At 55.5% G+C, this 22555-nt stretch overlaps 5 protein-coding genes across 5 annotated transcripts; 4 read left to right on the top strand and 1 right to left on the bottom strand.

The window, feature by feature from the left end:
* Positions 1 to 1078: 1078 nt before the first annotated feature.
* Positions 1079 to 2817, top strand: EsH8_VI_000555 (ammonium transporter AmtB-like domain-containing protein; the record flags this gene model as incomplete). The annotated part of the gene is made up of 4 exons (XM_083271808.1): positions 1079 to 1195; positions 1268 to 1332; positions 1399 to 2159; positions 2237 to 2817. The coding sequence occupies 4 exons, from the start codon at positions 1079 to 1081 to the stop codon at positions 2815 to 2817; spliced, it is 1524 nt and encodes a 507-aa protein (XP_083126982.1).
* A 1042-nt stretch (positions 2818 to 3859) lies between these two features.
* On the top strand, positions 3860 to 6286 carry EsH8_VI_000556 (DNA-directed DNA polymerase IV; the record flags this gene model as incomplete). Its single annotated transcript, XM_083271809.1, has 1 exon — positions 3860 to 6286. One exon carries the CDS (start codon positions 3860 to 3862, stop codon positions 6284 to 6286), a length of 2427 nt encoding a protein of 808 aa, XP_083126983.1.
* A 675-nt stretch (positions 6287 to 6961) lies between these two features.
* Positions 6962 to 8377, top strand: EsH8_VI_000557 (protein-arginine omega-N methyltransferase HMT1; the record flags this gene model as incomplete). Its single annotated transcript, XM_083271810.1, has 6 exons — positions 6962 to 7044; positions 7119 to 7132; positions 7201 to 7220; positions 7304 to 7413; positions 7482 to 7813; positions 7899 to 8377. The coding sequence occupies 6 exons, from the start codon at positions 6962 to 6964 to the stop codon at positions 8375 to 8377; spliced, it is 1038 nt and encodes a 345-aa protein (XP_083126984.1).
* A 1096-nt stretch (positions 8378 to 9473) lies between these two features.
* EsH8_VI_000558 (Zn(II)2Cys6 transcription factor domain-containing protein) lies at positions 9474 to 10880 on the bottom strand (the record flags this gene model as incomplete). Its single annotated transcript, XM_083271811.1, has 1 exon — positions 9474 to 10880. The coding sequence occupies one exon, from the start codon at positions 10878 to 10880 to the stop codon at positions 9474 to 9476; it is 1407 nt and encodes a 468-aa protein (XP_083126985.1).
* Positions 10881 to 18084: 7204 nt separating this feature from the next.
* On the top strand, positions 18085 to 21476 carry EsH8_VI_000559 (uncharacterized protein; the record flags this gene model as incomplete). The annotated part of the gene is made up of 2 exons (XM_083271812.1): positions 18085 to 18542; positions 18656 to 21476. 2 exons carry the CDS (start codon positions 18085 to 18087, stop codon positions 21474 to 21476), a joined length of 3279 nt encoding a protein of 1092 aa, XP_083126986.1.
* Positions 21477 to 22555: the final 1079 nt, after the last annotated feature.

Genomic DNA, 22555 nt, shown 5'->3' on the forward strand with positions numbered 1-22555 from the left:
TGCATTTTCCACTGCACTTTCGTTCAAGCGGACAATAAGAGTTGCGAAGTGCTGCGAGACCCTTGAGGCCGCGATATGATGGGATGGATAGGTCCGGAGAGAACCACCTGGCGACGTCCAATCCATTGTATGATGCGCAAGCCAACAAAATTAAACTGAACGGAGCAGATTGCCATGTCGAGGCAGCTGGTGCCGCTGGCCCAGCACGGCGGTCGCTCCCTATCAAAAGCCGTTGTGTTGTGTGTTGAAGTCGTCTGATCAGCCAGCCATTCTGGTCTCGGATTCCAGCCCTCTCCCATCGTCCACCTTGATGTTCCTTCTTGCATCCTCATCCCCGTCCTCATCCTCTTCTTCTTCTTCCCTGCATCATGTCGTTGCTTTTCTCAACTGCACTTGTGTGCTGGATGTGCAAGTGCTATCCATTGCGTCAGGGCGTTCGCCGACCCTCCTTCGGGGTGCGAGAGGGTTGGATCTGCAACCGACAAAATCCCCACCCCCGTGCCTCCCCCCCCTACAGCGTACCGATTAGCGTCGGTGTGTGCAGGGCCTCCCACGACCTCCCACACGCCCCCCGAAAAACTTTGGCCACCCCCTAGTCCTTTGCCGGCAGTCTTGGCCCAGGGCGACAGGGCAGTCCTCGGTGGGACAGCCCAGCAATGCTGCAACCTGTAGTCTCTCACTTGCCTTTTGCTGCCTATGAAGCCGTCGGACGAGGCCTACACACCCCGTTAGCTTGCCCGCTCCTATCAGGGCTAGTAATCATGCCGCCCGCAAGGCAACTCTCTGTGTCGGGCGCCGGCATCCACATTCATAAGGTTCGCGCATCCCGCGCCCGCTCTGCCTAGTCTTGTCGTCTCATTCATTACTGTCCTTTCCGACGACCCCGCGACGAACCTTTGCGCTCACTTTCGAGGCTTTGCTCACACGAGAGCTTGCCGACAGGCTCCAAGACGTCAAGTCAACTGTCGATCTGCCACCACCAGCCCTTCGGTGTGGTTTGTTCTCGACATACCTCACGGCTTCGCCCTGGCCAATTGCCGAATCGGCGATAAGACAGACATCTTAATAGCTGGGCACAATGGCGTCCCTCGACGTTGACCTCGGCGACCTCGAATATGTGCACCTCGTGCCTTACAACGGCTCCGGCCCTAATGGCGGCGATTCTTTGACCGAGGATTTGAACATCTGGTATGAGGTATGTCGTTGTCCGACATCCCGCTGCCGTCTGTCTGGTTTCCCCGCGACATACTGATAAGTGGCCTTGTAGACTGGCGATATCGGATGGATGATCACGGCCACAGCGCTAGTTCTGCTCATGATTCCAGGCGTTGGGTAAGAACATTCTAAGCCCTTTTGTTTGGTGTCCCGCGGGTTGGTCGACTAACACGGGCTGTACAGCTTCTTCTACTCTGGATTGGCTCGAAGAAAGTCTGCCCTTTCTCTCATCTGGCTTTCCGTCATGGCAACGGCCGTCACCAGCTTCCAGTGGTTCTTTTGGGGCTACTCCCTAACATTTTCGCATTCTGCCGGCGCCTTTATTGGTGACCTGTCAAATTTCGGTTTTAAGGACGTACTCGGCCGGCCATCCGTCGGCTCCAGCCGCCTTCCCGATCTTCTTTTCGCCATCTACCAGGGCATGTTCTCTTGCATCACCGTTGCTCTCGCGACGGGTGCCGTTGCAGAGCGCGGTCGCATGCTCCCCTGCGTCATCTTTATGTTTATCTGGGCGACCGTCATCTACGATCCGATTGCTTGCTGGACGTGGAATCCTAGTGGATGGTCCAACAAGATGGGTGGCCTCGACTTCGCGGGAGGAACTCCCGTGCATATTGCGTCCGGCACGGCCGCTTTGGCCTACTCGATGATGCTTGGCAAGCGTCGCGGCCACGGTACCCACGAGCTCAACTACCGGCCGCACAACGTTACGCACATCGTCATCGGCACCGTATTCCTCTGGGTTGGCTGGTTCGGCTTCAATGCGGGATCGGCCCTGTCTGCCAACTTGCGCGCCGTCATTGCCGCCGTCGTAACCAACTTGGCCGCCTGTGTCGGCGGCATCACTTGGTGCGTGTTGGACTACAGACTGGAGCGCAAGTGGTCCACTGTCGGCTTCTGCTCTGGCGTGGTCGCTGGTTTGGTGTCCATCACCCCGGGTTCTGGTAAGTGATACAACCGTCTCGAGGCAATAATGCCTTGTACGATCAATCGCTGGACTAGATTGACTGACTTGTTGCAGGATACGTCCCTGTTTGGGCCGCCGTGCCATTTGGTGTCCTCGGGGCCGCCTTTGCCAACTACGCCACCAAGCTCAAGTTCATCCTAAGAATCGACGACGCCCTTGATATTTTCGCTGTCCACGGAATCGGCGGTCTTGTGGGCAACATCTGCACTGCCTTTTTTGCCGCCAACTACATTGCTCATCTCGATGGAGTATCCGAGATCGACGGCGGTTGGATCAACCATAACTGGATCCAGCTCGGCTACCAACTCGCCGACTCCTTCAGCGGCGGTGCCTACTCCTTTGTCGGCACTTGCATTATCCTCTTCATCATGAACATGATTCCTGGTCTTCGCCTGCGCGCCACTGAGGAGGCGGAGATTCTGGGTATCGATGACGCCGAGATTGGCGAGTTCGCATACGACTACGTTGAGCTCACCAGGGAGGTGCTCAACGACATGGAGAATGAGGCGGCGAGCCGTTACTCGAACGACATGGCCTCCTTCCAACCCGTGGAAAAGAACAGCATCCCTCTGATGGATGCCCGCAACTTTGCCGGGTCATCACAATTCACACCACAATTCGGCCATGCTCAATGAGTCGTAGGCTCATGAAGCTGTGGTGTCATGCTCTCTCCGCAGAATGCTCCTCTTCGGCCCCATGAGAAATGGCGACAAGTTCTTAGTTCGACAAAGCCTTGCTATTTGTCATGATACCAAATTTAGCGCACGGCACTGTCGCTGGTTCAACTAGGAAAAGCCTGCTTGCGACTGTCGACTCATGCAAGCCGAGGACGGCTGTACGATAATGCGGCATACCGACCGCTGGGCGCTGAAGGACGAGGAAACGAGTGATGCTTTCTTTGTACATATAGTTGGGGTTTAAAACACGGTGATACCATGGGAGGCGGAGGATGAGACGGTCCTTCCCTGACCGCTGTACTTGTAATTACTTTAAAAAGCAAAACAGACCCCGTAACGATCTTGGGTTGTTCCTTTTGGCCAATAGACCATGAAAGAAGTTTCTTTGTTTGACTCAACTGGATCGTGTCTCATCGCTGGTACATTTAATAGTGTGCGAAACTGAGCCGGAGCCCTTGCGCTGCGGCGAATCGTAGGATTTTGCCCATAGAGCTCCCGTTCCGCTGAATCATCAGCAAGTCCCTGTTCTGACGAGGGCCAAGCACCTTTACTGAAGAACACTCACCTTGGGTCGATCAAATGCAACCTAGAGTCAATCAGTTCGGAAGGAGCCTATCGGGCGCTGGTGGTTCCTACCTCGTGCCCTCCAGTGGAGAGGTGTCAGTGCTCTACTTACCTTAATTGGATGACCTGCAGGTGGCCACAGCACTAATGCGGCGCTTTCCCCACGCAGTGTACCAAATTTGGCCCTGTCCATCATCCTTAATCATGGGTCCTTCGAAGGCATCCATCCCTCCCTCCCGTTAACAACCTCGCCAAATGACAACTCACCACCGGCTACCCTACCTTGAATGTGTGTTGCCGTGACCCAGGCTTTCTTTCATCTTTTGTCTCCAACATCAACGGGGCCAGGCAGCAGCGACCCGCCACCGACATGATTCTGGTTCATTCGCAGTCAATAAAGGGTTCCTGCGCGCCTCTCTGACACCTGCAAACCACCATGGCCGACACGAACACGTCGTTCAGAGACAAAGCGCGTTTTTTCCGCCAACTTGAGTCGCTCAGTAGACTGAGCAACGACGACGATGATGATGAGTTCCACGAGAATGAGCAACGTCACAGGCAACAACTAAAGGCATTTCAAGCCGCGTCGCAACCTCGCCAGCCACTCCAGGAGAGGGTCCAGACAGAACTGCAGTCGCCACTCCCTGAACAACTGGACTTGAATCCGATAGAGACGTCGTCGGCTCCAGTTCCAGTGCCACTCACCGACCTCAGGCGGAAGGATGTAATTGAGCGTACTCCACTTGCTGAGATAAAGGGTCCCGGAAGGAAGGACGCTCTTGCCGCAGACACCAGCTTTATTGAAGATACACCCATTCCGGATTCCTTGTCCAGGCCACCACTTCAGCCTATATCCACTCTCATAAGAAGCACCACTACGCCGCTGCCAGTATCCAAGCACAAGCTGTCTCGTCGGATGGACAACTCGCCTTCTATCGTCGCGATGAAGAAGAGGAAGAGAGATTCCGGCGTAAAGACTGTGCCAGAGGAGCAGCAAATCTTTCGTGGGATGCGATTCTACTTCATCCCCAACGACGACATTGCACCAGCTAGGAAGATCCGGGTCCGGAAGGCGCAAGAGTTTGGCGCCGTTTGGACACGGTCGCTACTGGATGCGACACATGTAATTGTCGACAGGAACCTCTCCTGGAAGAGCATTGAGTCGATCCTTCGCTCGACAGCCCACACGCCTTCGTATACAGTTGTAAACGAAGAGTACCCTTTAGACTGTGTACGGTTCAGGACCTTGCTCAATGCTCAGCAGAATCAGTATCGCGTGCCTGGCTACCCAGAACCATCTGTTGCTCCAACTGATCCTCAATCTATTCCGCCATCAGCACCAACCTTGCAAGATTTGCCGCTTAAGCCGCGTCAGACTAATCCAAAACAATGGGACTCCGTTCCGCCGCCTTCGACTCCATACATGAGTCAAGGGTCGTCGAGCAGAACAACCGAGAAAGAACTGAATGTCGTGTCGCCCTCAATTCTGAGAGATATCACCGCCATTGTACAGCCGCCAAACACCCAGGAGCCTTCTAGCCCATTAAGCGAAGAATTCGATGATGAGGTCCCTGCAACACTTGAGAAACCTCCTCCGACCCCCGGGGACGACCTCGAGGATGTCATTTCCCAAATGCAGCAGTTTAGGGATCTGCCACTGGAAAACGATGAAGATGATGCGGCCACTGTAGCAGATCCTACCGGGCAAGAATCTGAAGAGGAAGGGTCTGAAGATGAAAGGGTAGCGGCGAAGAGAGCGGCCACAAGTACCAGAGGGCGGAAAGGCATGACATGGGAGGACAAGTTCGCATGCCACAAGGGAGGCACCCAAGGGGGCGACCAGCAAAACCCCAACAGCAAGACAATCGAGATTTTGCAGCAAATGTGCGACTATTATATGCGCGTCAATGATACATGGCGGCCCATTGCGTACAGAAAAGCCATCACGCAGCTGAAGCGGCAACAGACAAAGATATCCACGACCGAAGAGGCGATCCGGCTGCCTGGTGTCGGCCAGAGACTTGCGGACAAGATCGAGGAAATCGTCACCACGAACAGACTCAAACGACTAGAGAATGCAGAAACAGAACCGATGGACAAGACTCTTCAGACATTTCTCAAGATTTACGGCGTGGGGAGCGTGCAAGCCAGCCATTTTATTGCGCAAGGGTTCCGGACACTGGGCGATCTGAAAGAGAAAGCCAAGTTGACTCCAAACCAACGAGTTGGTGTTGACCACTACGACGATCTCAACACGCGCATTCCCCGTGCAGAAGTCAAATTGCTCGGGGCAGTGGTGAGGTCGGAAGCGGCAAGGCTGGATCCGGCTGTCCAGCTCATTGTTGGAGGGAGCTACCGTAGGGGAGCTGAAGACAGCGGTGACATAGACTTTATCGTTACCAAAAAAGGTACCAAGTCGACTTCAGATCTTATTTCATTCTTGCATGGCCTGGTCAAGGCCCTTGAGGCACAAAACTTTCTCGTCGCGAGACTCGCAGGATCCAGAGACGAAACGGACGGCAGCAAATGGCATGGGTGCTGTGTCCTGCCGAAGATCAAGGGTTTCAATGATGAAAATTACAGGAGGGTCTGGAGACGCGTGGACTTTCTCGTGGTCCCTGAAACCGAGATTGGAGCGGCCTTGATTTACTTTACGGGCAATGACATTTTCAACCGAAGCATTCGGTTGCTGGCATCGAGGAAAGGAATGCGGCTTAACCAGAGGGGTCTTTACAAGGATGTCATGAGGGGCCCTGGACGAGCCAAGCTGACTGAAGGCGAGCTAGTCGAAGGCCGGGATGAGAAAAAGATTTTTGAGATCTTGGGGGTAAAGTGGAGAGAACCTCATGAGCGATGGTGTTAAGGCCGGCGGTTGGGTCACGCTCGCAAGGGACGTCGAATAGCATAGCGCGGCGTTGGTTTGATTTGTTAGATGATTGCCTCTCGGCCTCGGATCAAATACAGCTTCAGTTGCAAGCTCAACAGTTGTGCGTGGTTCCGCTTGATCGCGATTCGGCCATTTAACTACAGGTAGTACAATCAATGCCCCTCGGCAAACGGGCTAGGGAAGCCAACTTTATCCTGCAGGATCTTATCCAGAGACGTGGCGCGGTGGCGAGGATCGGGCCGGCAATAGGGGTCTGCCAGCTGTGAAAAGCTCGTGGTCTGGGCTCAAAGAGGGATGTGGGGACTGGCTGATACAGGGTGCAGGCGGTGACGGGCATGAGCGGCGCAATCAGGATTAATTATTTTTTTTGCCCTCCCCTCCAGTCTCTGTCAGGTCCATTCTGCCCGATCGTGTTGAAAGGTCCCCGTCCGCGCCCAGCCCCGCCGACCGACCCTTCCTTCTTCACCGCGCGCCCGTCCGTGTTTCCTTCCCTCCAGAATTTTCCTCCTTCCAAACCTAGGAGCCCAGTGATACCTCGAGTCGATCTATTTTCTTTTCACAGTCTACATCTCTCGTTTTCTCTCCCCTTTCAAAGTGTAGACCTCAACGTCCATTCATCCTCTACCCCAGAAAAGAAAAACCAAGATCACCATGGGTCACGACAACATGGAGGTTGACGCCGCCGAGGCCAAGCTCAAGGGCATGGAGCACTCTGAGCAGCACTACTTTAAGAGGTATGTCGGCTTCTTCCCAGGAAGCTGGTGATCCCCCGAGACGAACATCATTGCTAACGTTGAGCCTTGTCCAGTTACGACCACCATGGTAAGTCCTGTCTCGCGATCCGAATCAGTACAGGAACAATGTGTCTAACCGGGGGGAATGTGGATCAGGCATTCACGAGGAGATGTTGGTATGCGCCTCACCCGGATCTGTTGCACCAGCTGCCCCTCCTTGGCTGGGACCACTGAACTTTTTCGCTAACCTGTTCTGCAGAAAGATGAGGTCCGGACGCGCTCCTACATGAACGCCATTGTCCAGAACAAGCACCTGTTCAAGGACAAGGTCGTTCTCGACGTTGGCTGCGGTACCGCCATTCTGTCCATGTACGCATCCAATCTGCCCCGAATCCGCCATGGTAAAAAGCTGGAATACTTACCAATGTGCTCTACAGGTTCGCTGTTAAGGCTGGCGCAAAGCACGTTATCGGTGTCGACATGTCTACCATCATTTTCAAGGCCCGCGAGATCGTCAAGGTCAACGGCATGGCCGACAAGATCACCCTCATCCAGGGCAAGATGGAGGAGGTCGAGCTTCCTTTCCCCAAGGTCGATATCATTATCTCCGAGTGGATGGGCTACTTCCTTCTCTACGAGTCCATGCTTGACACCGTCCTGTACGCCCGTGACAGGTACCTGAACCCCGGCGGTCTTATCTTCCCCGACAAGGCCACCATCTTCGTTGCCGGTATCGAGGATGGCGACTACAAGGACGAGAAGATTGGATGTGAGTTTTTATGCCGCCCCTGCCGTTGTCTGGCGACGTTTAGCCAGACCATGCAAACCATTACTAACTTTGTGACCCTACCTAGTCTGGGACAACGTCTACGGATTTGACTACAGCCCGCTCAAGTCCACAGCTCTGTCCGAGCCCCTGGTCGACACCGTCGAGATGAAGGCTGTCGTGACTGACCCCACGGCCGTCTTGACCCTGGACCTCTACAAGTGCCAGGTCGCTGACCTCGCCTTCACAACGTCCTTCAAGCTCTCTTCCCGCCGCGATGACTTTATCCACGCCCTTGTCGCCTGGTTCGACATTGACTTCACCGCCGCCCACAAGCCCGTCCGTTTCTCCACCGGACCCCACACCAAGTACACTCACTGGAAGCAGACCGTCTTTTACCTCAAGGAGATGCTCACCATGTCCACCGGCGAGGAGGTCGACGCCACCCTGCACGTCAAGCCCAACGAGAGAAACCGCCGTGACCTCGACATCAAGGTTGAGTACAAGCTCCTCACCGAGGACCCTACTCGTGCCGCTGAGGGCTCTTGCGAGTATAAGATGTGCTAAGCACCAGCGTCTTGACTTCGCACTCGCCTATCTTGGATAGTTGGCCATGGAAGAAAGGCCATCACCAAGCACTGCAGCACATCGTCAAAAGTGGAGTCAGTGTAAGGAAGTGGGGTTCTCCACCTGTGATAGGAGGGGAAACAGAAATCCAGCTTCTGCTCCCCGGACGACGGGCCTGCCTATTTGCGCCCACATTTGAAAGGAGAGAATCCTGCCTGGCTGCGTAACCTGCGCCGGCGAGAAGGCATGGCGCGGCCTTCTTCCTCGAGATGATCCCTTTTTTTGCCTGTTCTAGTCTTTAATGACATGAGGTACCGCCGATGAGCGGCCGTGAGGAGGAAAAATGAAAAGATAGAAACCAAGGCATTCGCAGTCGTTGCCTGCAACAATAGACCATGACTAATGAACCAGACATGAACCTCATATATCTGATTCCATACACGTACATGCTCCGTGATAAATCATGAAGTCACTGCCGTCACTATTGAGAACGTTGCAGTCAGATGGAAATATGCTATGGTATATTCGTTCGTCTTTGTCCGTCGCTCTTGAGGCCGTGATAATTCTCATCACGTAGCCCATACCATCTATGAATGTTGCAATGCTATGCCATACATAGCCTTGTCTTCCAGCCCTCCTGCCACTTGCCGCCGTCTAATAAAACAATATAAATATCATAAAACGAAGGATAAGATACAACCCATCCCCACTCCCCACCTCCCCTTCCCCCGCTTCTCGCAAGGAACTCGGCCGTATCGTCTTCTCCTCCACCGCGAAACAAGGAAGGATGCTGCTATGATGCTGTGTGATGAATGCCTGGATATGAGACCGGTTGCTTTCCCCCTTTTTTGGTTTTTCGCCATAAACGCCAAGCCGGCTAATGCTTATCTCGCGATGGGATTGATAAGCACCTTTCGCTTTTGCCCCTTGTAAAACCAAAAAAAAACCAAAAAAAAAGGAAGAAAAAAAAAAGGGAATAAGGGAAAAAAAAAGAAAAAAACCAGCATCCACCACCTCTTTGTCCGATAATTTCTCCTGGAAACCCCCCCCCCCCCCCCCCCCCCAGCACCCCCTCCCTCTCCCTCCTGGCTGTGCATCACATGCCCCCAGGCCCGTGGGTGATCCAGTCCTCGATGGCGTCCTTGCCCCGGAACACGACGCCGAGCATGACAGTGAACTCGTCGGCCTCCCTGGGGTCCGCCAGCGCGAGCAGGCCGGAGAAGTCCATCCGGCCGACCCACCACGCCGTGTCGCCCTCGCGTGACCGGTTCCAGCGCTCCGGCGTCGTCGCGGCCCACAGCCGCCCCTGGGCCGTGAAGCCCATGTCGGCGAGGCCCATCTGGTGGTGATGGTGCCCCCCGCCTGCGCCGCCGTGCTGGCCGCCGCCCGGGCCGCCGCCACCGCCGAGTTTCCCGTAGCCCCCTCCGCCCTGCTTCGCCGTAGCGTACACGGCGCGCACGAGGTGCGCCATGATGAGCACGCGGCGGATGGATTCTGCCATCAGCCAGCGCCGCCAGGCGGCCTTGAGCTCCTCCTTGGTGAGGCGGCCGCCGGGGGTGTTTGAGCGGGAGTTGTCGGGCGAGAGGTCGTGCTGGGGGTACGACGAGGACGACGACGAGGACTGCTGCTGCTGCTGTTGCGAGGCGACGTGCGACTCCGGGATGATGCCGTGGGGCAGGGCCTCCTCGGCGGAGAAGACGGCGGCGCCGACGCGGGACTGCAGGGCCGACGTCCAGGCCGCGAGCACGGGCTCGACCGAGTCGGCGAGGACGCGCTGGCGGATGTCGCCGTCGAACCAGCGCACGATCTGGTACATGACGAGGGCCTGGAGGGCGGCGACCTGCTGCGGCAGGGTCCACGTCGCCTGCTCGGGGACGTAGAGCAGCGCCGTGGCCTTGGCCTCGACGACGCCGAGGACCAGGGCCGCGTTCTCGTCGTTCTTGGCGGCGTAGGCCGCGCACGCGCAGAAGCAGTCCTGCAGCACGGGCGGCAGGCCGTCGGCGCCGTTGGTGGTGGGCAGGTACAGCGCCGGGTGGATAAAGGGGGCGACGCCGTTCTGGGACACCCAGCGCCGCGGGTAGCACCTGAACTGCTCGCTGCAGAAGGCCACGGCGTCCCGGGAGAGGCAGTCGCTGCCGGTGGGGCCCATGACCGAGGGCGAGGGCGTCGGCGCACCCGCAGCGGCGGCGGCGGCGGCCGCCGTGTTGCTGTAGAACATGGACCACGAGTTTTCCGTCTCAGGGACGACGGGCACGGGCATGATGTTGTGGAGGGAGTCCGGTGTTGCGGCGGAGCCGCTGAGGACGTCTGTGAAGAAGTTGAAGTCGGCGGCCGCGACGGTGGCCTCGAGGGACGGGTAGTTGCAGTCCTCGAACCCCTTTTGGGTGCACCGGCCGCACCGGGGCAGGCGCTGATCGCAGCGGCGCTTTGCTTGCTGACACGCAGTGCAGGCGCGCCGCCGGGTCGATATGAGGGGTGAGGAAGAGCTTGACTGGACCGACATGGTGGTCGAGTCTCGTAGGGCGGCAGCCCGCAGGGCGCGCGGCTGCGTTGGCGGTGGTGGTGGTGGTGGTGGTGGCGTGATGTCTTGGTAGCGAAAGGTTTAAAGCTGTTGGCTGCTGCTGCCGCGGAGGGGTGTGCGTGCTGTGCCGTGTAAGAGCGTAACCTGGAGTGACTCGTGCGTTTGTTTCCTTGTTGTTGGGACCCGAAAAGTTGTTGCTTTCTTCTGCCACGCGGAGACACAAGCAAGCCGTTTTCACAAAACGGTGGAGTAGAGTATCTCTGGCTCTACACCCCCTTTTTCTTGGCCCGACTTGGCCGCTACTAACAATTCAGTGCGTCCGACCCGCGCCTCTGCCCTATAGAATTTACAGGTGCCGTATGGGCTTGCTTGGTGGCGGTGGTGGTGGTGGTCGTTGTCGCCGGCCCGGGGGTCGGTAGCGGAAGCGGTTGCGGCTCTCCGCTTTTGGTGTGAGTGGAACTCCGCTGCGGGAGACGGCTTTCCGCGTCGTTGGATTTCGAGGGGAGGGGTTGCCACAGTAGTGATGGCCCGTTTATCTGTCGGTTCGGCGGCGGTGCTCCGCAGGTGGTCACTGGACATGTTGAGGAAACCCGGAGGCTTTTTTTCCTCGAGAATTGGTCGTGGACCGCAGCCCGCCGCCCTCCTTATATGGGTGGGATGCGGCCCGCGTCGCTCTCGCGAGCTCTCGCCCACACGAGCCACACGACCGGGAGGAGTCTTGGATGAATCGAGAAGAATCGATTAGTTGCCCCGACTCGACCCAGGTAAGCATTTGTTCATAACACTAGTAACGGGGCCATGGCCTTGCTGGTTAAGTCATCGAACGTTGCTCGTGAGTAAGCGTGCGTAAGTGACTGACCAGAGGATGGGCCCGCCCCCGGCTTGACAAGGAGCTGAGAAAAATAGGCGAGAAAGATCGATAATGAAGGGGGCCAAGCACTGATGAGAGACGCTTGTGTGCGCGCCCGCCTGCGCGCATGTGCGGGACATGTTGCCCTCATGTTGGACATGGTTCCCACCCCCAAAGAGAGGTGAGGGGGGGACTTCTGGGTACCCCGTCAGGTGGTTGTGTGTGTCAGCTAGGCGGCACGCCAGGGGACCAGCAAGCAAGATCTGGGGCGATGGGGACATGCAGCTGAATTTGAGTTGTTGTGCATCATCCCTCTCGTCGTGGCCGGTATTGAGCTCGAAGGGGGGGGTTTCCTGGCACCAGACCTCTACGGCCTATAGACAAGTTAGTATCGGGTACCGTGTGCAGACTGTCTTCCAAATGGGGCAATTATCTTACCAAGCAGCTTTGCCCACGAGACAACATGCTGTTCGTTGTTCTACTTTGTCTCATAACTCCCTCCCGCGCGCTGCTTATCTGCGTAGGCAAGTGCTTCGAGGCATATGCAGCCATCACCGCTTTCCTCCGACGCCAGGACCAAAATAGCCTACCCTGACTGCTGGTACAGCGAACGAGAGGGCAGACCACGCATCCACCCCCGTCTGCAGACACGAGTTCTGGTACCCTCCACCCCGGTATCCCCCATCTGTCCCATTGCGTCACATAATCACCTTGTCACCCTCACCCAAGCATGCTGTAAGCAACCCCATAACTGTCTTGCAACCTCACGACTCATCTCAGCCTTATGAAGCACGCTCCTCAATTTTTTGTTTTGTGGGTTCGATACTGACTGTGCTTGTTCCTTGATAATATTAATGTGAGAAATGCCGCGTCATTCGACGAGAAAGAAAACCAAGGAGCACCTTTCAACACTGCGACCCACATCAACTATTTCCAGCGGGACCCCCCCCCCCTCGAACGTGATGCCCCCTCCCCATCCACTCCCCACAACCCATGCCTTCTTCGACCTCGCAGTCTGTAAGCTTATGTCTAAGCCCGAGGTGTCGGTGAGCCATGTAACAACGCGGGAAAGCCATCGGCGGCGGCCAAGTTCCTAATCGCCTCCTGGCAACGTTGGACCCGGGGAAATGTGACGTGGTTGAAGCTATTCCAGCCAAAAACGAGCCACCAGCCACCACCCGCCCGCAACCGCACACACCGCGGGTTCTCGTATCCCACTTTAGAGCCCTTAATACCCCCGAGAAGCGAAGCGTTGGCCACAGGCAGCAAAGCAAAATAACATTGAACCAAGAAAGTATTTGGAATGTCGTCGTCCCCCTGTGTTCTTCTCCCCCGCGGGAAATGCCGCCGACTAATGCGTCTTCAGCCATTTCACTTCCATTTCCATCTTCCTCCCCCTCCGACCCCGTTCCCACGGCCATACTCCGGGGCCCGGCATCAATCAGCCCAACGGCTCGGACTGGCTAGTTCGTAAAGTGGCGGGGAATAATGGCACCATTGCGGACCGCGGGCCACTCATCACTTGAAGGCAAGAAGGAAAAAAACCCCGCGATCATGTCACCGCCAGCAATCCCTGGTTAACGTTGGTCGACTTGAGGTCCCGAGTTGCCGTAGCGGCACTATGTTTAGAAACACAACGACGCTGGGGGTGTGGGGCTGGCTCCCTGCCATAGGAACTTTTAACTCTGCAGCAGAGCTATACCGTTCTCGCTTTGCTAAAGTCGACGTCTCCTCAACCTCGACTGCTTGTTCCACCTCTCTTCTTCGTCTTGCCCGGTGCTCGTCGCATTGTCTTTTCCCGCCTGCCTTTCCACACACCAGCACTTGCTTGCGATACTCGGTGGGCGTTGCTTCTGTTTCGGCGTCGCCACTCCCATGAAACGCATCGCTCGGAACGATCTCGCAGTTCGATACACTTCCTCTAGCGAAAACTGCGTTTGAGTACGTGTATGGCGACTCCTTTTTTGTACACGCAGTCCTTCAAGGCGCGGAGACTTCTCTGAATTCGCGGTGACGCTTCAGACGAAGCGGGTTCGGGGTTCGGAGTCCGGGAACCCTGAGTTTTGAGTGCTTGGTTCGCCGACAACGAAAAGCGCCTTGGCGATAAGCCACGGAAGGCGAATGCTGACAGACGTTGCTAGCTGACACACGTCATAACCGCGGATTCACGGATGAGGGCAATGAAATATCCAGAAGAAGTGACTAGCAGCCACAACTCCGTTTAATAATAAATGGAACGGTAGGGGTGACAAAAATTTGCCTCCAAATCGGCGACGCCGTTTCCCCAACACTGGCTGCAGAGCAGTTACGGCACCTCAAAGCAGAATGCCACTCGGCCACTCGGAGACGACGCATATTGATCGTTCGAAACGTGTGCTCTTGAGTACCCCAATGGAGGTAATCGGCTCCTTGGTGGATTCCTTACGATTCTATCAGAAGAGATGGAGTTCTTGAGCTCTCTGTATGTCTCAGTCTTACACCTGCGAAGTTTCCCATGAACAGAAGCCGAGCTTGCCGCGTCTAGCAATTTGCCAACAACCAAGGGCTTGATATAAGAGCGGTCAAGCATACTGGGGCTCTACGTGTGTCATGCCTACTGCGTCCTCGCTTTTGCCCCCCCATGCTGCCGTTCTGCAACACGGTAGCAGACAACAGGTCAATATTCTAGACCGCCGAGAGTGGCGGCCCACATGCCGAGAAGTACGGCATCGGAACCCCGGGGGGATGGTCAAGGTCCCAGTCTAAAACACGCTCCTTTTCGGACGGAGTTTATCAAGCACGGCTCAACATCGGCGGGGTCGACCGGGCGAGTAAAAGGGAAACCCACAATGTAAGGTTGCTGTCGCTTCTGCTGGCCAAGTCTCATTGTGCGGGCGTCAGTGGCCTGGTTGAGCGTTCGGGTTGCAAATTTGCACCCATCTCCGGCCCGGGGGATCCAGTGAGGCGGTGCCGCCCACTGCAATATTGGCCGACGACAGAGGCCTAGGGTTTGACATGCATGTCAGTTAATTTAACGGGTGCATCGATGCGCTTTTCGCTCAAAACGGGAGATTCAACGAGATACCCCCGCATCCTAAAATAACAGCTAGCATGGTAGTGATGGCCTGTGGGGATAGTCTTCATTTGTCTGCGATGTTCTGACAACTTGGGGGCACTTTTGCCAATAACCACTCTCCAAACGAGAAAGGCAGGTTGCTGCGGGGGTGTAGTGGGCATTGTCTCGTTAAACATTGCCTATTGAAGGCACGAAGAGGAAGGGAGTTGACGATCATTTACTAAGCAACCGCGTCCCTATCCATCCATCAAGGACGTGGTAATGAGGCCCCTGGTCATCGAGAGCACGATCATCCGCATAGAAATGGAGTTGCCAGCTCTGCGAATGTATATGAAAAGGGAGCGCTGACCACCTGTTTCTTTTCGGGAAATCCGGCCGTCAGTGCCTGGTGAGGCGGCCAGTGTTCATGGGTTACGACCACTCTCGCTCTTGGCCCCCGATGTGGATCTCTGGTCATAGTTGAGATTGCACCGACGACGGATGCTAAGAAGGCCGGCTAACACTGGCGAGAGAAGATTCGACGACGCCCCTTATTGCCACAACCCATGGAATAAAACACAAGGAGCCTTGGGGGCCGCCTCATACAATAATTTTCACACAGGCCAGGGGTAGAAAAACCAAGATGCGCGTCCCTGACGCTAAGCCATTTGCGAGGGAAGACGTTTCTTGCAGGCGGCCAATGGAGAGATTGCAATCGTAGCCGCTTCCAGCGTGAAACCCTGTGACAGCGCCTCCTCGGCCCGCCAGGCTTGTGATGTGCGATGTCTGGGAGATCTCGGGAACGGCATGGGGGCCAATCATCAAAGTTTCGAGCACTAGACGATGTTTTTATTGCTTTTTACCGTCCATGTTCAGCGGGTAGAAGCAACCTTATTCGCCCATGTGCCCGATCTGCGAGGAGGCGCTGTGTGATAATTTAGTGGTCGCACGGACAGCCAAGATGCCGGCGTCTCGCCTTGAATATTACTTTTCTAGAGGCGACTGTGAGGCTATGGTGGAGCACGGAGGCTCCTGACCTTACCTCGGCCCTGTTGATGAGAGCTTGTGGGCCAGATTGGCAATGAACGCGGCTGACGTTGTGACCCACGGTTTGGCCAGAGTCTGGGGGTAAATTCTATGTGTGTGTATGTGCGTGTGTCCCCAATCCGAATTGGCAGCGTAATGTAGCATGTATTTGAGGTGGGCGCGTCTGTGCGGAATGTAGTGCGGGTTACCAATCAATGTGATCCGAGCTGCCGGTGTTGACTTTAGACGGCAATCCAAACTCGATACCCTGCATCCAAACTGGTGGTATTGAGTGTGATGTTTCTTGTTGGTAGTAGAGCTTGCCGGAATGGGGTGAACCTTCGAGGTAGGGAAGCCCTGCGGAAAACCAGACGAAGTTTATTGGGTAAAGAAAAGAGTATGTCAAGTCCGAGAGGCAGGGCGTAAGTGAGGCTGGAGTATGCTGCAGGTTGACAAGGCGACAACGGGGATTTACCTGGGGGGCAGCAGGTCTGAAGGTTTGAATGTTTCGACAGTGCGCACGAAACATTGGCCGAAAGAAAGCTAAGACCAGGCAAGGTCATGTTTGTTCGGTGTTTTCGAAAAAGCTGCCAGTGTTACCAGACTGGCACTACTACGTAAGTTTGGGCTCTCTTGCCGGCGTTTGAGCTGGGAACCCTAAGTTTTTTTTTTTGGTTCGCATCGACTTCGCTTTGCTTTCTTGTCTTTGTGTCGGGTAGCGGACCGCAACACAAGACGAATCGAGAAAGACAGCGACACTGGACGAGCACTGCTTGGCAGTTGGCTCAAGGCTTGGGCGGTTGCGAGGCTGTGAGATGGCCAGAAAAAGCATGGCAAGAGGTTGCACTGGTACAGTCGGTGATGGTGACGATGGTGGTGGTGTTGCAGCAAGAGGTGTGGACGAGAGTCATGACGTTCGTAAGATGAGTGAGATTTATGACATGTTGGCGGCGGCAACAGATGATAATACGCATGCGGTGTGATGGACAGTGTCAAAAGGGAGGCTCTTGGGTCTTGTGGATATCCCTATGCATGCTATTGGCATGGCCAGGTGTGGTGTCTGCGGGCGGGTGCATTCATTTCTCTGCACAAGGAGAGAGGTCATCACACAAAGAAGCGGCCGTGGCCCTTGGATGACAGTTACAGACAGCTGACAGTGACAGGGACAGGCAGGGACGTTGACACGGACACAGACGACGGGGGTGAGGAGGGGAGGGGGAGGGGGCAGTCTGAGGTGGGAGGTGGAAAGGGGAAGGTGCAAGAATGGGACTAGATTCCCTTCCCACCTGATTGGGTGGGTCCAGCCCAGGAGGCTAAAATTGCACCAGTTCGAATTCGTCGAAAAACGGTTGTCTCACCCCTGCCGCCTGCCAGGGACGCTAGAGCAAGGTACCAATGCGCTCCTTGCTCCTTGTTTCTATTCGACTGGCCGCCCGAGCTGCCATGTACTATGGTACGCCGAGGCTCCAAGTAAGATCGATTGGGGCCCTTCATCTAGTAGTCCTTGCTTAGCCTTTCCGGCTTTCATTGGGAAAGAGCGCCGCAGCAGTCCGAAGTGAACGCGTATTGAACGTGAAGTGCAGCAGCACTTGTCCAGTCGCATCACACCAACCAAGGAACGAACAACCGGACGGACCGGTACACTTACCTCAACGTCCCTCGCGTAGGCTAGTGAACGCCTTCGCCCAAGCGGCTACCATGTTCCCCATAGCCTCCCATCTCTGCTGTCGACAATGCCACGGCAACGATACCTTCTGCCAACGCTCTCCCTCTGTCTCCTTCCAGAGACTCGCAGTCCTCAGCCCACCGAAAATGGGAGAAGAGCAAACCCTTCCCCCAAGCTTGGTTTCGGCCCGCCCTGGCACACCTTACTCGATACCCTATCACGGATATCAGGTACTCTGTACAGCTCCATTGTCAGTGGCCCAGGGTTGCTTGGGGGAACCACCCCAACCGCCGAAACGGGAAATGGCGCCAAAGGAGAAGCGCTGCGCTACAACCACCACTCCACTCCATCTCCAGGGTCCCTGCGCGCGAACATGGCCCCTTTTCGACCAGTCGCCGTTTGCGATCCCACCCTACGACCTCTTTGAACGTTTGCCCTCCAATACCCCCGATGACCTGGATCATTTCCTCTTTTTGCCCTCTTCTTCCAATGGACGACGAGTCTGAAGTCTCGCATCTCTCGCATGCTCTGTTTCTGGCCCCTTCATCTCGTGAGGAGATAAGACATACACATAGAGACAGCCACCGACGCTCAGATCTCGAATTTAATCATGGCCGCCCGCGATCCCCGCCCACCTCACCTCAACCTTCATCCCGAACGCCCTCCTCGTGCCACGGGAGACCCTCCATATTCTGAGACTCCCAACGCTTCATCTGACGCACTCCGGGGCCGCCCACCTTACCGCGATTCCCACCGCGCTGCAACCTCCCCTTCGCCCTCGCCTGGACGCACCAGATCACAGACCTTGCCTGTCGTAACGCCCCCCTTCAATACCGCCAAGGCCTTCAAGCGCAAGCCTCTGTCCTCTACAGCCTCTCAGTTAGCCGCAAGCTACGGCTCCGGCTCCGGCTCGAGCACTCCATCCATACTGTCGCCCTACGACTTTCATCTGCCGGAAACGCGCTTTTCAAGATCGTATTCTGTAGACAGCCCTACTCTCTACGAATATCCCGACAACGTTCGCCCTCTTTTCGCGCCCCCGGCCGCCCATCAGAAGCTTGACATCCAGTGAGTCCGAACATCATAGCCTCTCATCCCAGATTCATCGCCCGGCATATGCTGCCAGGTTATTGCCAACTCTATCAGCAACTGCTAACCACACTTTGTCCTCTCGCATGCAGACCCCCACCCACCGACGCGGCAGACGACGCGGCTTACTTTGCCTCGCGAAACATCCCAAGCACGAACCTTGCATCTCCTAAAACAAAACCTTCAGACGGCCTGTCAGAACCTGCCTATCTGACCTCCGACGTCACCCCAACCTTCTCCCCGAGGTTACCGAAACCGACACCTCAGCCGATCATCGAGGAGGAGGACACGGACGACGACTCGGAGTCAATTTACAGTCACCACTCGAATGAGAACTCTATCATGTCCATAACCGCCTCCAAACCTACTCCACCACATCTGAATCTTGAAAACGATCGAGACGATTCCTCGCAAACAGTTACGACTGTAATAGAAGTACGGCAGCCCCTGACGCCCTCTACATCAACCCCGACCCCCTCGCTCAACAAGCCCTTGCCCAAGTCACCGGGCTCCTCCAAGTTAGCCAACTTTTTCAGCTGGGGAGCTTCGCCGTCACCGTCGACGACCGAGTTCTCTTCTCTCTCCTCGCCTTTGGCATCACCGGGCCATACCACGTTGACAGATGATACTCCTCTTACCACCGGGGTCCCGTCACTGCACCGAGAATCACGCAAGGGGAATGCCACACCTACTAACGCGCTTGGATACTGCGAATCAAACCTCTATACCCCACCGCCTTCCTCCCTAGCCCCTTCGCTACAAATCGAAGAAATGGAGGATGAGCTAAAGGCCATCAGCGTCGAGCTGGCCTCGTCCATCCGGCGTGAAATGGACCTGGAAGACCTTGTTGACCGACTCCAATCCGAGGTCAACAATCCTCAAGCACCTGGCAGGAGAACCAGTGACTATTTTTCCGATTCGGGCTATAGTTCCGCCAAATTCAGCGACTATGACCAGAGCAAGGAAGAAATTGAGAGAATACAACGACACGCAGAACAAGAGAAAGCCTCAATGCGTCTGGAGTTGACTAACAAACTTCAAGATGAGCGATCGCGGAGAAATGAGCTGGACCAGCAAATCAAAGAGCTGGCCGAGAAGGCCTCACAAATCGACATGGCACAGATCAACAGTGAGGATGCCAACAACCGCCTCAGGGAATTGGAGCACACATGCGAAGATCTACGACGCAGATTGAGCGAGGAAGTTCAGGTCAAATCTAACTTCGAAGACCTGCTCTCGGTCCTCAAGGTCGAACTTCAGAGTACTACCAATGAGCGCGACAATCTTCGCGATGAAATCGTGCCACAGCTGAAGGCCAAGCTTGACGGGCTTGAGGCCGAGGCATCCGAGTATGTCAACCTCACCTATGAATCGTCAAAGATGCAGCAGGAGCTCGAAGTCCTGAGACAGGAGAACAAGGCGCTCAAGGCTTCGGGACAACAGCCTCGACCAGAGGTTCGCGCTCGGAGCTCCACTACCCGCATCGCCAGGTCCAGCTCCGTCACAGCCGCGTCGTTCGTTCTACAGAAGGCACCGACAGGCATGGGATTAACCAGGTCCAACACCGTTAAGTCTGGTGTGACCGAGTCTCGTGAGCAGTTGTCGGAGCGCCTCAAGGACGTCGAAGCTCAAAGAGACGCTCTCCACAATGCGCTAAAGAGTCTGCTCGAAAGACAAGAGTTCCAAAATCGGGAGAATGAGAAGAAGATCAAGTTTCTCGAGGTGGAGCGTGACCGGCTGGTGGCCACATCCCCGCGAAAGGCGGGCTTTGGGAAGGAGGTTTCCAACTTGCGCGTGGAAATCAACGTGCTCCGTCGTCGTGCCGACGAGGCTGCTGAGCAGAAGTGGCAGGTGGAAAAGGGTCTCGCCGGCTTGAAGATGGATCTCGACCGCGCCGAAGGAGAGGTTGCTGCCCTTCGCGGTTTGTTGAGAGAAAAGGACATTCTCATCCCTCCCTCGATGGCTCGATCAAGTGTGGACAAGACGACATTATCAGTTGCCGTAACTTCAGAGTCTCTCGAGGCAGCGTTCAAGGACCTCCAGCTTGCGTACAAGGACTCCCTTCTCAAAATCAAGGAATTGGAAAGCAATGGTCCCGCATTGGCTGGGGACGAGTCCATCCAGCTGGCCATCCAGAGGCTTGAGCAGTCCCTTACGTCCGCTGTCATTGATCGTGACGCCGCGAGGGAAGATGCTTTGGCTTACAAGGATCAATTAGAAAGCCTTGCCAACAGCGAGGCGGCGCATCTGGAAAGTGAACGTGCTCTTGCCGATGAGCTTCACACTTCTGCGCGTCGTGTCGAAGACCTCGCCTTGCAGGTGCAGAAGCAGCTTTCTGCAAACTCAGAGCTACGCCAACGACTTGCGGACGCCATTTCTCGTGGGGATGCAGACCGCAAGGCCAATGCCGATCGTATCACGCGTCTGCAAAGCCGCCTCAAGAACCTTGAAGAGCAGCTCCAAGCTGCCCAGGCCGCCTCCGAGGAACGTGTTACTCGGCACGAGGAGCAGTTGCGAGATCTCAAGGAGGCCCAAAGCTCTCAGCTCCACCGGATGAGCCCCTCACCGGTCGGCAACGGCCTGAGATCTTCTCGCAACCCGAGTCTGAGCCCCATGCGCTCGCCACTTTTCCCTCGATCGCCGCGCGTTATGCCGAAGCAGTCCGTCGAAGATGAGACCCAGATCGATAGATTGCGCGTAAAAGTCGTGGAGCTGGAGACTGCGCTCACCAACGCCGACTCAGAGATGCAAGACGTCATTGCACGCATGAGCGCCGCGCAAATCGAGGTCTTGAACTTGCAGGAAGACCGCGAGGCCGCGAGGCGCGAGACCAGACGCATCCAGCAAGAGCTGGAAAAGGAGAGAATGAAGTCTTTTGAAGAACGGTTCAAGTCCCTCAGCGGGAGCGCTTGATGATTTAAACGAATGATGTGGCTTGGATAGGGGTTTGTGCCACGGCATAATACCGCATCGTATACCCGTCACTGGCTTGCTGCAAGCCTCGTTTCAGGATGAGTGCCTGGGCGTGCTAAGCCAGGTCACTCCCTCAACAACAATCACCTCGACACCGCGGCCATCAGATCACATACTCCAACATTGACAAATAGGTCACCACTAATAATTGGCGGCATTGCTGGTTAATTTAACACCAGCAAACCATGCATTGGGAAAGCGAAGGGCGCATAAGTTTACTTTTTTTATGTCGAATTATTTTTGGGGGGAGCACCGGAGCATTACAGCCATCTTTGGGACGAGGCAGCGTGCCACAATTCCCCACAGATAGGCTTTTGGGCGCTCCAACAAGCGCCCTTGACGGCCGAAAACTACAGCACATGATTGTTGTCTCTGCCAATGTGCAGATTTTCCATATCGCTTTCTATATAATTAGTGGGCGGGCAAGCACAACTGTGTTTGTGTGTAATGTGTTATTTAGTTCCGGGTTTCTACCCCGTCGGCTCTTGGGGGATTCCTGTTGTGGAAGGTCCCCAAGGTTGACTCGCGCGTGAAAGGACTGTACAAATAAGGAGCAAAAGGGGTTGAGGGTGTGTCGAAGATAAGGAGCAGTGGAAGAGTTAAGAAAGAGTGACTTGGTCGTGTTGGAAAGGGCCGAGGAACGCAAGCGTCAAATAGGGTGGTTGAAGAGAATCATGTATGATAGAGAAGAGCTGAGAAGAATTGACGACTCAAGCCATACTGCACTGCATTTGCGATTCTTGTGACTATAATGAGTTGACATGGGCATTGATTCCCGGGTCAGCCGCCCTGTGTCTCTGGCCTGTAGTTCCTGGGTTGATAAGTCAAGTCAAATGGGCATTTGGTTCTCTGAAGGTCTTTAAGGCCGCACAGTCCTGAGGGACGAGAAAATGTGCTGATCGGACACATCAAGCTGGGGAGAGAGGCTTGCCACACAGGCAGGCCGCAATAACCACTGCCAGGTCCGGGTTGTTGGCAAGACAGGGAAACCCCCACCCAGATGCTTTAACCATGATTCG

This window comes from Colletotrichum jinshuiense, chromosome 6 (genome assembly GCF_051148585.1).
Source record: "Colletotrichum jinshuiense chromosome 6, complete sequence".
In the NCBI taxonomy this organism is placed as follows: Eukaryota; Fungi; Ascomycota; class Sordariomycetes; order Glomerellales; family Glomerellaceae; genus Colletotrichum; species Colletotrichum jinshuiense.